The 13,443-nt window shown below is 32.0% G+C and overlaps 1 protein-coding gene across 1 annotated transcript; it reads left to right on the top strand.

The window, feature by feature from the left end:
• The first annotated feature begins 5,325 nt into the window (after positions 1-5,325).
• On the top strand, positions 5,326-8,384 carry LOC137829669 (gibberellin receptor GID1B). The gene is made up of 2 exons (XM_068636532.2): positions 5,326-6,143; positions 6,876-8,384. Exons 1-2 carry the CDS (start codon positions 6,105-6,107, stop codon positions 7,869-7,871), a joined length of 1,035 nt encoding a protein of 344 aa, XP_068492633.1. The 5' UTR covers positions 5,326-6,104; the 3' UTR covers positions 7,872-8,384.
• Positions 8,385-13,443: the final 5,059 nt, after the last annotated feature.

A 13,443-nucleotide genomic window follows, 5' to 3' on the forward strand; every position in this document is an offset into this window, starting at 1 on the left:
AGGAGTAGACCCTGCTTTAGAAGATATGCATTGTGAACATTACCAAAAGAATTTTTATTTCAGTCTCGGAGTTCAATTTTCAACCTTTTTAACTTATGTTGCAAAATAAACATAGGACAACCAACAACCTTATTAGCCCAAAAAATCATAAATAAGCTTCAGACATAAAGTGTCCTGAATCCTCATAAAAAAGAAACGAAAATTGCTAACCTTCCTTAAATAATTACTAGCAAGGCTAGCAAAAATAGGGGAATGATCAGAACAATTTTTAACAAGAACCTGATAAGTACAAAAATCCCATTCATCCATACACACTCCATTACATAAAGCCCTATCCAGTCTTCTATGAATTCTATGCAACCCTCTCCTTCCATTACACCAAGTATAACACGATCCAGTAAAAGACATACAAGAAAGATCTTTAGTATTAATCCAATCAAGGAATTAATTACAAGAAACCTTATTAGGAGCCACCCCCTTTACAATCATCCGCCAAGAGCTAAACATTAAAATCTCCCATAATACACCAAGGTCCTGTGTAAGAACTAAGATCTCTCCACAAAAACCGTCTAACCAAGTATGTGTTAACACCATAAAAACCTGCAAAACTAAAACATTTATCATGCAGAAGACAAGTTACAGAAATAAACTGATCAGTGACCAAGAAATTTTGGACAAGATTAAAAACTGACAAATACCAAAGATTAGCAGCTTTATTAACAATAGGAGTCGTAGCCACTAAATGCATATTAATAGATTTGAAAAGGACGTCGACAACATCAATGTACGACATCATAAGTTCAGCAAGAAAAAACCGGAGGAGTTTTATCTACATATGTAATGGTATATAATTATTGAATGTTGGGGTGTGAAAATGACAAAGTTACTTATGTCTAGTGATTTATATTAAAAAATAGTAATTTTTAGTAAATTTAAAAAATTAAAAAATTAAAACTGTAATTGAAATTAAGCTAAAATATAAGTGCAATATAAAGCTTGTTGCTGAAATTTAATAATGAATTTAGTTTTTCGATGTACGAGTAATGGTACGTTAAAAAGTGCAATATATTATTATATTTACGTGGAAAAAAGGCACTATGTGCCTTTATATTTTTTATAAAATAAATGAAAATAAAGGTTAAATAATAATAATACACGGTTTGTGATATTTTATTAGATAATGTGAAAGGAAAATAATAATTAATAGTTACTCTAAAAAATATACTCTTTATATATATAACTATTAATTAAAAAGTAATTGTGGAATTATGATAAAATATATGCTAAAACATATGAATTTGAAATCTTACAAAGAAAAAGTCACGAAGTTAAAATCTCATGGTTAATTTTAATCATAGTGCACAGGTACATTTTATAAAAAAAAAACTTTTTTTTAACTTTAAAGTTATTTAAATCAAAGTTGACAAAAAGGTCATTCCAAAGAAAAACTAGAGTACAATAAGTCTCATCTAAAGAGTACAAGATTAGTTTTAGACATTTTTTTCTCAATGAATGGTGATCATCAAATTATGTAAAATTCATTCAATGGATGGAATTTTGATCAATGAACATCAACTCAAGAGTTATAGACAATTTAAGTAATTAAATTTCTTCAATATGTTTAAATTTACTTAAGAAAATAACTTAGATGTAAATATAAGTTAGGTGATATGAAACATAATTCTTTTATGTATTTTGCATTATCTTACACAATATTATTTTTCTAGATATTAGTAAATTAAGATTTGACTGTATATGATCATGTATTGCTTCTTTTATGATGAGATATGATATGGAAGACGTATAATATGTATAAATAATCTTCAAATTAACATTATTGTGATGTGTAAGTTATTGATGTATTGTGTAAGTATAAGTTAGGGAATTTGATGAAATATAAATATTATATAATACACTAGTTAAGATGGGTGCATGTTAATGAAAGTTGGGTGTAGGAAGAATTTTGCAAAAATCCATTCATTATATATTTTAATAATGAGTACATATCCAACAATAAAAAAATAAATAAAGCTATTTGTAGTCCTTTCTTTAAAATATCTTTTGTGTGGGTATCAATATTGTTTTTGAAATTTATTACTTGTTAATGTATTCAATAAATTTTGAATCATTTTTAGTTGCGAATAATATATTTCGTTCCAACTCACTTTTCAATAATTCTTTAATCGCAAAATAAAAAAATCAAAACTGAAAAAAAAACTAGCTTGTTTAGGTCTAATAAATGAAGAAAAAGAAGAATACTAATAATAATACAATTTATTTTAAACTATACACGCAATAAAATACTAATTATATGAAACAAACCACTTAAAAACAACAACGAAATCAACCTTTCGCATAGGCAAGAAATTTGAGTATAAATTTTTAACGAGTAAATTTTTTCTTTAATAATTTTTTAAACAAATTCAATTCCTTAAGTATTAGGAATTATACGAAAAATCCTTCACTTATTGAAAAATATTTGAATTAGTTCTTAGACGGTAATAAAATAAATTAAAGATTAGTTTGATAAATATTTAATACTTTTGAAATCATTTACTACAATTTTATTCTCTTAGAGGAGAAATAGTAATAGTTTCGAAATGATTTATTCGATTATTAGCATTTGTAATTAACTCTAGGGGTCTTTGTAGGTTTGAATACAAAAAAAAAGAGTAATTTTAAACAAGTGATGATACGATATTATAACATAAAATTTTGTTATAACGAAATCTCCTATTTCTCCTGAAAAAAAATTCTACTATTTTTTTTTTGACAAATTTAAGGATAAATCGGAATTTTTTTTTTCTTGTCAATGAATTTTGTTTCACTCTTTTCTAACGTGCCATGGCTATGATTAGATAAATGAATTGTGAATTGGAAACTTCGTTTCTCAGAAATTAGTTTTTAAGATAATGATTTCAAGAATAAAATTTTAACATTAATAAAATTAATAATATTATATTAAATACGATTAAATTAAGCACGTCATCTTTAATAAATGATGCGTGAACGTTTAACATAAAAAAATTAAAATAAATTAATTGAGATTACAATAATCTCATTTCTTGTCTATATTAACAAGTAAAACACTTTCAATGACTTGACATGTTTGATTATCCACTAATTTAAGTCATATAGGATTTTATTTTTAAAGTTCAAACAAAAGTTATTCTGTTTAATTTATTTCAGTCTTCATAACTCGGATTTTAAAATAAATTTTACTTGTTCACGTTACTTTTTTTTTATTCTTTTCAATTTAAATATCTCATAGACATTCAATATTTTTAATCCAAATCTCTTTGGATTTTTATTGGGCACTCCAAACAATCTTATACCCCTACATTTTATAAATAATTTATTCAATAAACTATAATTATCTCTTGTTATTGAATTAATTTAATTGCAAAAATTAAGATTTTTTATGCTATTATTTTGTATAACAAGTTGAAATTAATACAATTTGAGATCTCATGTTGTGTCCAGATTTTTTCATCTTATACCACCACTTATTGAACATTCATAATTCATATTAGAGTTTAACTTGATAAAGTTTGTAAATTATATGTGTAATTTGTTATTTGTGTGGACCCAAACTTGCCTCCTTTAGTACAAATTTAAATGTGAATATTCTATATTCCACAATATTTGAGAACTAAACGTATTTAACTCGTATAAAAATATAATCAATTATATTAATGAATATGTTTTATGTAGTTTTATCTTGTTTCCAAACAATTTCATATATTGTTATGCAATTTTATGTTTAATATACTTTTTATTTGAATTTCAAATGCTATTGTTGTTTAATAAGTATATTAAGAAGTTTTTAAGATAATTTGAGATTTTTAAGATAAATACAATTTATAAAAATTAAGATCAGCTTAAAGTGTGAATTATGTACGTAAGTCAATAATATATACTTAATATTTTATTAGAACTTTTTAAACTCTAATTTATATTTCAAAAATTATTTTTAAAAAATTATTTAAAAAATTATTTAAAAAATTAATTTTTAAATATATAATATATAAAAATAAATTATTTTATTATATGAATAAAATAATTATGATCTTTTAGCCTTTTATCCGCAAACCTAATTTTAGTTGCAGAACATAAAAGAAATAATTAAAATAAGAATATAAAAATTTGAAAATTGTCTATTCATTTGTCCAATGTCTTGTGCTAGATAAGCAACCACGTTTATTTACTTTTCCTTGTATATTATTCCAACAACTCATGTTAGATATGATCTTATCCTAATTAATATATGTGTTGCATATGCTCTTAACGTAGAATTAAGCATCATCAGTAGTATTTCAATATAGTTATTTCCAATTCTAATTTTGAAAACAAAAATTTAGAAACTTACGATTACATGTTAGAATAAAATTAAATTGAATTTAGATAAACACATGGATTTTAAAATTATAAAAAAAGAGTTAATTTTAACATTTTAAAAATTCTTAAATAATTCTAAATGAAACACCTCCATTCCAAAAATATATATATATATATATATTTATTTATTTATTAGTTATAACACATTTATTTTTTTAGCAGTTGCATTTAAGAAAATAATTTTATCATTTTAACCTGTTTAAGAGAGTTCACAAAAAAATTAGTTGTACTTGATATTTCTAGTGTGATTTTTTTTTTTAAATTTTGTACTCAATTTATGTCTTTCAAATAATTAAAAAAATAAAATAAACAAAAATAAAATTACTACTAGTAAATATATCACAAAACTTATATAATCACCAATATTCACTATATATTCTATATAGTTAGGAAGATGCATGAAGAATTTGCCCAATTTTAAATTTGCATATAAAAGTGTCATGATAGAAATTACTAGGTGAATTTATAAATGTTATGATTTAATTATTTTTGTTAAAGACGTGGCTTAAAGCCCACCAAAAAAGAGGTATACAGCACACGACAAAAAGGAGCAGCTCTGGAAGAGTCCTCTGTAAGAAGACGCATCAGTGAAGCTTTTATTAATGATCACCATTAAAATTAAAAAATACATCTAAGAAAAAAAAACTTGAAAGGCATAAAATAAAGTAAGAATTGTTTTATTTATTATAAAGATTTATGTAGTTATATATTTAGTGAATGAAATAGGTCAAAACAAGATGTAACTTTTATTTATTTTGATTACCTTTTGTTCCTAAACCAAAGAGTAAGAATATTGGATAATATTCTGTTGATATGGTTGTTTATAGCAAATGGTTGGGCCTCTAAAATTGGAAACGTACACATCCCTTGCATCTGCGGAAAAAAGGTATATTTTTCGATATTAGAAACGTTGATAAGGTTGTTGTTGTTGTTTGATTTAAAAAAAAGAAAAAGAAAAAGAAAAAAGTTGAAGAGAAGAGAAGAGAAGAGAAGAGGTATCGTAAACAAGGCCAAAACGGGGTTGTCAATAGCCATCAAGAAAGGTTGTGTACAGAAGCTTGTACGTCACAAGTCATTTCTCCCTGGCTCTCAATACACCAGCATACAGACAAAACAGGGAAAAGGGATAAAAGAAAAATAGCGACTGAAATGATTTTTCCCAAACGCCACAACCAATTAAAAAACACCTCATTATTAATTTCTCAAGATATACACTCACATATTTAAATGGTGGGTCCCATTTAAACAGTTTAATTCGGCCGCCAGCTTTGTCGTCTCTTTCGTCTCCGTCCATCCCCGTCGTTCCTTTGCGTTTGACTCTCTTCCTTCTTCCTCATTCTCTCCCTTCTCTCTCTCTCCCTCCCTCTCTCTCCACCACTCCTTCTTATCGTTCTTTTCCTCTTATTCTGATCTCTTTCGGTTACTCACTCACTTCTCTCTGTTTCACATACTCCTCCTACCTATCGTTTTCTTTATTTAACCGACAAATCAATCCAAAGGGAGAGATAACCCGTTACTCGTTACCCACCACCGTTTTTTTCATTTTGTTCGCCCAAGGTAGGACCTTTTCTCTTCCTTTAACCGTTTTTCATTGTTATGAGGCGGCTTAAGAGGTTGGGCATCGTGACTTGAGGATCACTTTTGCTTTTTGAGTGGATTCGGTTTTGCGTCTTCGGTTCAGAGGTCTTAAGAGAGGGAGAACAGAGATGACTGGCAGTGATGAAGTCAACCTCAGTGAATCTAAGGTAAAATAACATCCATCTGGGTTCTTTTTTTTTCACTTTTTATTTTATGTGAACCTGGTTGTTTATGTTTATGTTTATGTTTCTGTGTCTTCCTTGGTTTGTTTCTTCTGATTGCGTGAGGAGGGGTTTTGTTGATTATGGGGGAAAGTTTTAATCTTTGGCTTCAATTGAAAGGGCCATGACTGAAAACGTATCTCAGTTACAGAGGGTTGTCTCTCTCTCTCTCTCTCTCTCTCTCTCTCTCTCTCTTATTACCTTTCTGGGTTTAGTTAATAATTGCGGTACCCGTGGGATTAGGATGATGCTGTTTTTGGGATTGTCTAGGTTTTTTCTTGTACTTAGTATTTCGTCCATGTAGTGTAGGCCTCCTGTTTCTTTTTCTGGAAAGTTGGGAAATTCGAGTTTGATTTGGTGGCGCAAGTTGAAAATTCCTCTTTTCCTGAAGATTTGTAAAGCTCGTACCCTTTTGTAATCGTTGGTTCTGGTCTAATTTGTCAGCTTTTCCTTTCGATATTTGCTTGCTTTTCTCCTATTGATCTGCTAATAGTGTTATGATGCTTTCTGCTTAGTGCCCCTGTTGTCTAATTAGAGGGGAGGACCTTTCACCTTAGTGACCTAGTTATCTATCTGAATACAGGAATCAATCAACGGTCTTTTTCTAATTGCCACTACAGTGTTAGTTCATATAGATAAGGTTCTAACTTGTAATAATATGTTCAATTTTTCTTGTAGAGTGTTGTTCCACTCAATACTTGGGTGCTTATCTCCAATTTCAAGCTTGCTTACAACCTACTAAGACGTGCTGATGGAACGTTCAATCGAGAATTGGCGGAATTCCTCGACCGCAAGGTCCCGGCTAACGCAATTCCTGTTGATGGGGTATTCTCTTTTGATCATGTTGATCGAAACACCGGCCTATTCAATAGGGTGTATCAAGTAGCTCCTGAAAAGGAGGCTAGGTGCAACATAATAGAGCTGGAGAAGCCCCTGAGCACTACAGAGATCGTTCCTGTTATAATTTTCTTCCATGGTGGAAGTTTCTCTCATTCTTCCGCTAACAGTGCTATCTATGACACTTTCTGCCGCCGCCTTGTGAGCCTTTGCAAGGCTGTGGTGGTTTCTGTAAACTACAGGCGATCGCCGGAGCACCGTTATCCATGTGCCTATGATGATGGCTGGGCAGCCCTGAAGTGGGTTAAGTCTAGAAAGTGGCTTCAGTGTGGAAAGGATTCCAAGGTTCATGTGTACTTGGCAGGCGATAGTTCTGGTGGTAATATTGCTCATCATGTGGCTGTGAGGGCTGCTGAAGAAGATATTGAAGTGCTTGGCAATATTCTTCTTCACCCACTGTTTGGTGGGGAGAAGCGAACCGAGTCAGAGAAGAAACTGGATGGGAAGTACTTTGTGAGGCTGCAAGACCGTGATTGGTATTGGAGAGCTTTTCTTCCTGAAGGAGCAGATAGAGATCATCCTGCTTGTAACCCATTTGGCCCCAAGGGTAAAAATCTTGCAGGCCTCAAGTTGCCCAAAAGTCTTGTTTGTGTGGCTGGTTTGGATCTTCTCCAAGATTGGCAATTGGAATATGTGGAAGGTCTCAAGAATTGTGGCCAAGATGTCAAACTTCTTTACCTTAAGGAGGCAACTATCGGTTTCTACTTCTTGCCTAATAATGATCATTTCTATATCCTCATGGAGGAGATAAAGAACTTCGTCAATTCTAACTGTTAATATACTACTTAACCTTACTTACAGGATCCCATACATAACTAAAAGCCTGACATTTCACCTGGGTAATCTTTTTTCTATTTTTGTATCTTATCCTTTTCTCTTTCCCTACTTTATAGTGGTGGTGTGTAGTTATTATATAATTATGTAGTGTTACTCACTGTCATAACATCCATGGTGGTAAATTTGAGCTTTGTGTGACTGGTAGACTACTACCTTCTGTCATCAGCTCTTATCGTTTGAAGGGTAGCATAGAATCAGTCTCGGCAGATTGAAGTGCCAGAGTTCAGTTCATTAGTGGGGTTCGGCTGAATCGCAAATGAAGCTTACCCTAATTGACTTTTTCAACCTCAATATCAGGAGGGGAGATACAAGATATTGCTTGGCTGATCACACTTTGGTTCAGTGAATGCATTTGATTTATGTTGTGTAACATATTATTGAATGGGAACTGGAGCAAATCCCATCCTGTTATGAACTTGTATGTTATATAAATGTCATGCTTGTTTTAAGTTACATTTTGCTTTGGGAAGAGGTATAAGGTTGTACTATATTACATCCTGTTTAATTCAAGTTAAGCAGTTCCTTCTTCTTGATACCGATGTCACAAATGGTTGTGGTTTTATTGTGGTCTTCAAAGGAGTGTTTTTTGGCTGACAGGTTTGCTTAAAAACTCAGGTTGCCTAGTTTCTTTTTGTCTTTCTTTACAAGGACTATTTTCATGACAAAAGAATAAGGATGAAAGGGCTATTGCAATGGCCGAATGTGGCACAAATTTTTCCCGCTGTTTAGACCGTAGCATCCTCAATCATCACCAATGGTGAAGTGTAGAACATAAAAAGTACGAATATACACAAGTGGTTCAAAGATGAAGCGTGCGAATTATTGTGTGATTTTTACATTGAATTCTTTGCATCCCTGTTGTTGGGTTGAGTGTAAGATTCGCCTCCAAAAGTTGATACCAAAGTCCAAGATGGAAAAGAGAAAGGAGTTTTGTCTCTGTGTGTGTTTAATCATAAGGAATAATGAAACGTGTTACGGAAAGAGTGGGTGGGTAGGAGAGGAGGACCATCCTCAGTCCTTTGTTGCCTTGAGCAAATCCCATCCCATCCACCAAAAAACAGATGAAAAGAAAAACTTTCACAAAAACTCTGGAACAATCATGTTATGAATGTGGAGACCAATAGGAATCATGAGCCATGTCTGCATTATAGCCCACTTCTTCCTACTCCATCTTCTAACTTATTCAATTTATATGAACAAATACACTTAGTATGTGTTAGTGATTTATGAATCACAATACACCCCCATACAATTCTTGTTGTTATCGATGTGTTGCACATAGTAGTGTTAGAATTGTAGGCCTTAAACAAGAGGAGGGAGTGAATTGTTTATAAATTTTTTTCGCAAATATTGGAGGGACAGTGAAGGCCAAATAGAATCAATTAATCATAAATCTGTTCAACTGAATTTAAAAACAATTTTCACAAAAACAACATAAAATCAACCTGTTATTTTTACGAAACAATCGGTTGTTTATAGCAACAGTTATACACTTCAAGCAAAAACAAATTTAAAAAGATGAGGGATAGAGAGATTCACACAGTAAATCTATACTGGTTCACTCTTAGCAAAAAGCTACATCCAGTCCCCAAAAAAACCTCTGAGAATTTCACTATGCAATCACAACACCTTGATTACAACACACATCAAAGTGGTGATTTTGAACCCTTCAAGAACACACACCACCTTTGGCAAACACAACACAAAATTCATAACACCCTCTGAATTTGCACACCAACAATTATTACAAAAATACAATCGTTAAGAGAAAAGGAATGATCACACCTAATACAATCACAGTTTGAAAAGAAGAAAATACAGTGCAATCCTATTTCGCTCTTAGAAAAATCCTTGAAGCAAATCTTGGAGAAAATTGATATGAAAGATTTAATCTGATATCATGACTATCAGGAGCGTAAAACAGATTATTTAAACTCTAAAAGGCTGTTAAAAACATTTAGTGTAAGAGCCAAATCAGTTTTGAATTAATTAAAACAGATTTACCAAACATAACAAATTTTGTTAAGGATTTTCCAAAAACAATTGATTGAAATATTGAAATAACTGATTGAATTGGTTTGACAAGGTCAACCAATTTCAAGCTTTGTCAAAACCTGTTTAAAAAAGACTAAGTGTAAAACAACCGGTTGAAACGATAAAACAACAGGTTGTTTTTCCACTTCTTTGGAAAACTCATTTTTCAAAAGAATTTGATTTAAACTAACTTTGGATCCTAACTAAGAGTGGATTTACAAATTCAAACTACCCAGAACCCACACACACAAGCAACAACAAGGCCTTCAAGCAATCCACACAGATTTGGAGACATCAAAGCTCATGTTTAACAATCTTCCCCAATTTGATGAAGACAAATCCCTGGTTTGCTTGTGTTGTTCTGTTTGAATTTGAAAGCACCTAAAAAACAGAAAAATTGCATGTACCAGAGAGCAATCATATATAGGTTTCACTTGCACCAATGAACCAGTTTTCACCATGTGATTTTCATAAAGAAAACCAATAAAATAAGTGCGAAAAACCAGTGTGAATGAGGAGTAGAATCAGAGCAAAGCAGCAACAAATATGCATTGGATTTAAACCAGATAAATTGTAGCAGTTTAACACATAAAACCAGATAAATCTCCCCCTATTTGTCTTCTTAAATAGAGCGAGACAAGTTGATAAGAACAAAATTAAGTAAGAATATGATAATAAAGAATACCCAACTCATTTCTTATGAGGAAAAACCTGTCCTTGGGCAGTGGCTTAGGGAAGATATCTGCAAGTTGTCTTCCAGTTTCAATAAACTGAACTTCACAATCCCCGTAACTCACATTATCTCTTATAAAATGATGGTGAATCTCAATGTGCTTTGTCCTTGAATGATAAATCTGATTTTTGGTGAGATTAATAGCAATTGTGTTATTACAAAGCAAATACATTTTGTTAACCTTCAACCTCTAGTTGTTGTTTGATCTAGAGAATTTGAGCACAATAGCTACCAACAGCTATATATTCAGCTTTTGCAGTGGAAAGTGCCACACAAGCTTGCTTCTTGCTATGCCAAGATATGAAACTTGAACCAAGAAGATGACAAGTCTCACTTGTGATTTTTCTATCTCACACCACTGTCTTGGAGCTTGTTTAAGCCCATACAAAGCCTTCTTCAGCTTGTAAACATGATTGGGATGTTGATGATCCTCAAAACTAGGTGGTTGTGAGACATAAACCTCCTAATCGATGAACCCATTAAAAAGGGCACTCTTTACATCCATTTGGAATAGTTTGAAACCACTCATGCAGGCAAAGCCAAGCGGCAATCTCACAACTTCAAATCTGGTCATAAGTGCAAAGGTTTCATCATAGTCTATGTCTTCCTCTTGATTGTAACCTTTGGCAACCACCCTAGCTTTGTTTCTTGTAATCACACTAGCTTCATCTAGTTTGTTTCTGAATACCCACTTGGTTCCAATTACATTCATGTTGTCAGATTGAGGAACCAGAGTCCACACTTCATTTCTGGTGAATTGATTCAGCTCTTCATGCATAGCAGCAATCCAACTCTTATCCTTGAGTGCTTCACCTACAAATTTAGGTTCAATGTTAGACATAAATGTCATATGTTTGCAGTAATTAGAGACAAATGTTCTAGTAGAAAATCCCTTATTAATATGCCCAATAATATTCTCCACAGAAAGATCTCTAGGAATCCTCCATTCTTTGAGAAGATCACTCTGTTGTAGAATTTCAACCGGTTGTTTTGCAGAATCAATCAGTTGTTTTTCTGGATAGGATTCCAATTTCTGCAGAGTGATGTTTTGGTCATCTTCTTCTGTATGATTCTTCATAGATTCCTGTTCTGCATAGTTAGTCTCATCAAATACAACAAGAAAAAACTCTTATATAGTCATAAGTCTCTTGTTATACACTCTATATGCATGGCTAGTTAATGAATAACCAAGAAAGCTACCATCATCCGCTTTTCATCAAACTTGCCAAGGTTTTCTTTTCCATTGTTTAAAATGTAACACTTGTAGCCAAACACTTTTAAATGACCAATGTTGAGTTTTCTCCCATTAAACAGTTCATAAGGAGTTTTCTTCAAAATTAGTCTTATTAAGACCCTATTCATCACACAACAAGTTGTGCTAACAACAGCAACCCAAAAATATTTTGGCAAAGAGGACTCACTTAAAATGGTTCTAGCAAGTTTCTCAAGAGACCTATTCTTCCTTTCCACAACCCCATTTTGTTGGGGAGTTCTAGGAGCAGAGAAGTTATGAAAGATATCAATTTTTTTTACCAAAAGCACTAAATTTTTCATTTTGAAATTCACCTCCATGATCACTTCGAATGGCACAAATGTTACTATTTTTCACATTTTGTAATCTCTTGGCAAGCTTTTTGAATGCATAATATGCATCATTCTTGGATTCCAAGAACAATGTCCATGTGAACCTAGAGAAATCATCAACAATGAAAAAAGTATAGTAGTTTCCACCAAGACTCATGGTTCTTGAAGGACCAAATAAATCCACGAGCAGTAGATCAAGGGGTTTTGAAGTAGAAACAATATTTTTCAGTTTGAAAGAATGTTTGATTTGCTTCCCCTTTTGACATGCTTCACATATATGGTCTTTCTCAAACTTGATTTTGGATAAACCCACCACAAGATCTTTAGAGATCAACTTATTTAGATGATGCATGTGAATATGTGCTATCCTTATATGCCATAACCATGATTCCTCATGTTTGGTGAGAAGGCAGCCAATAGATGCAGAATGTGAGATATCAAGAAGATAAACATTGTTGATTCTTTTACCAATCAACAATACTTCCTGTGATTTGGGCAATCGTATCTCACACATGTTGGGCTCGAAGGTTACTTGATAACCTTTGTCACACAACTAAGTTATGCTAAGGAGATTGTGCTTCAGTCCTTTCATAAACAACACATCATGAATCAAGAAGGACTTCTTATCACCAATGGTTCCTCTTTCAAGAATTTTCTCTTTGTTGTTATCACCATAAGTCACATAAGCTTCATGCTTGAGGAGAGGATTAACAAATTTAGTTTTATCCCCTGTCATATGCTTAGAATAACCACTGTCCAGGTACAACATGTGTTGATTTTCCGTCAAAGAGCCCTGCAAGAAACATGATCAAGTAGAAAGGTTTGGTCCTTTTACAAATTTGGGTAAATTGACATTAATTGGATCATTAGAATTCTTAGAAACCCATTTTAGAATACCCTTGGGAACAGAAAATTTCCTAACTTTACAGAATCTACAGAATGGCCCATTTTTCATACAATAGAAGCATGAAACAACTGGTTGTTTGTCAAAAAATGTTGAAAAAGGCTTTGAAACACCACTTTTCTTGCTCTGTGGATTAAAACCCAAACTAGCTTTACCAAAGACACATTTTTTTAGAAGAAAGAACAATTTCAAAGTTAGATTTGCCTTTAGAAAGCTTGTCCACAGTTTTCACAAGATAGTGAACCTTCTTTTCAAGA

This window comes from Phaseolus vulgaris, chromosome 7, assembly GCF_051622355.1.
Source record: "Phaseolus vulgaris cultivar YP4 chromosome 7, ASM5162235v1, whole genome shotgun sequence".
Taxonomy (NCBI): Eukaryota; Viridiplantae; Streptophyta; class Magnoliopsida; order Fabales; family Fabaceae; genus Phaseolus; species Phaseolus vulgaris.

Excerpts from the sequence above, each read along its gene's own strand:
- LOC137829669 (XM_068636532.2), top strand. The coding sequence starts at position 6,105 with ATGACTGGCAGTGATGAAGTCAACCTCAGTGAATCTAAG. Across the intron at positions 6,144-6,875 it reads TCAACCTCAGTGAATCTAAG|AGTGTTGTTCCACTCAATAC; the intron begins GTAAAATAACAT and ends TTTTTCTTGTAG.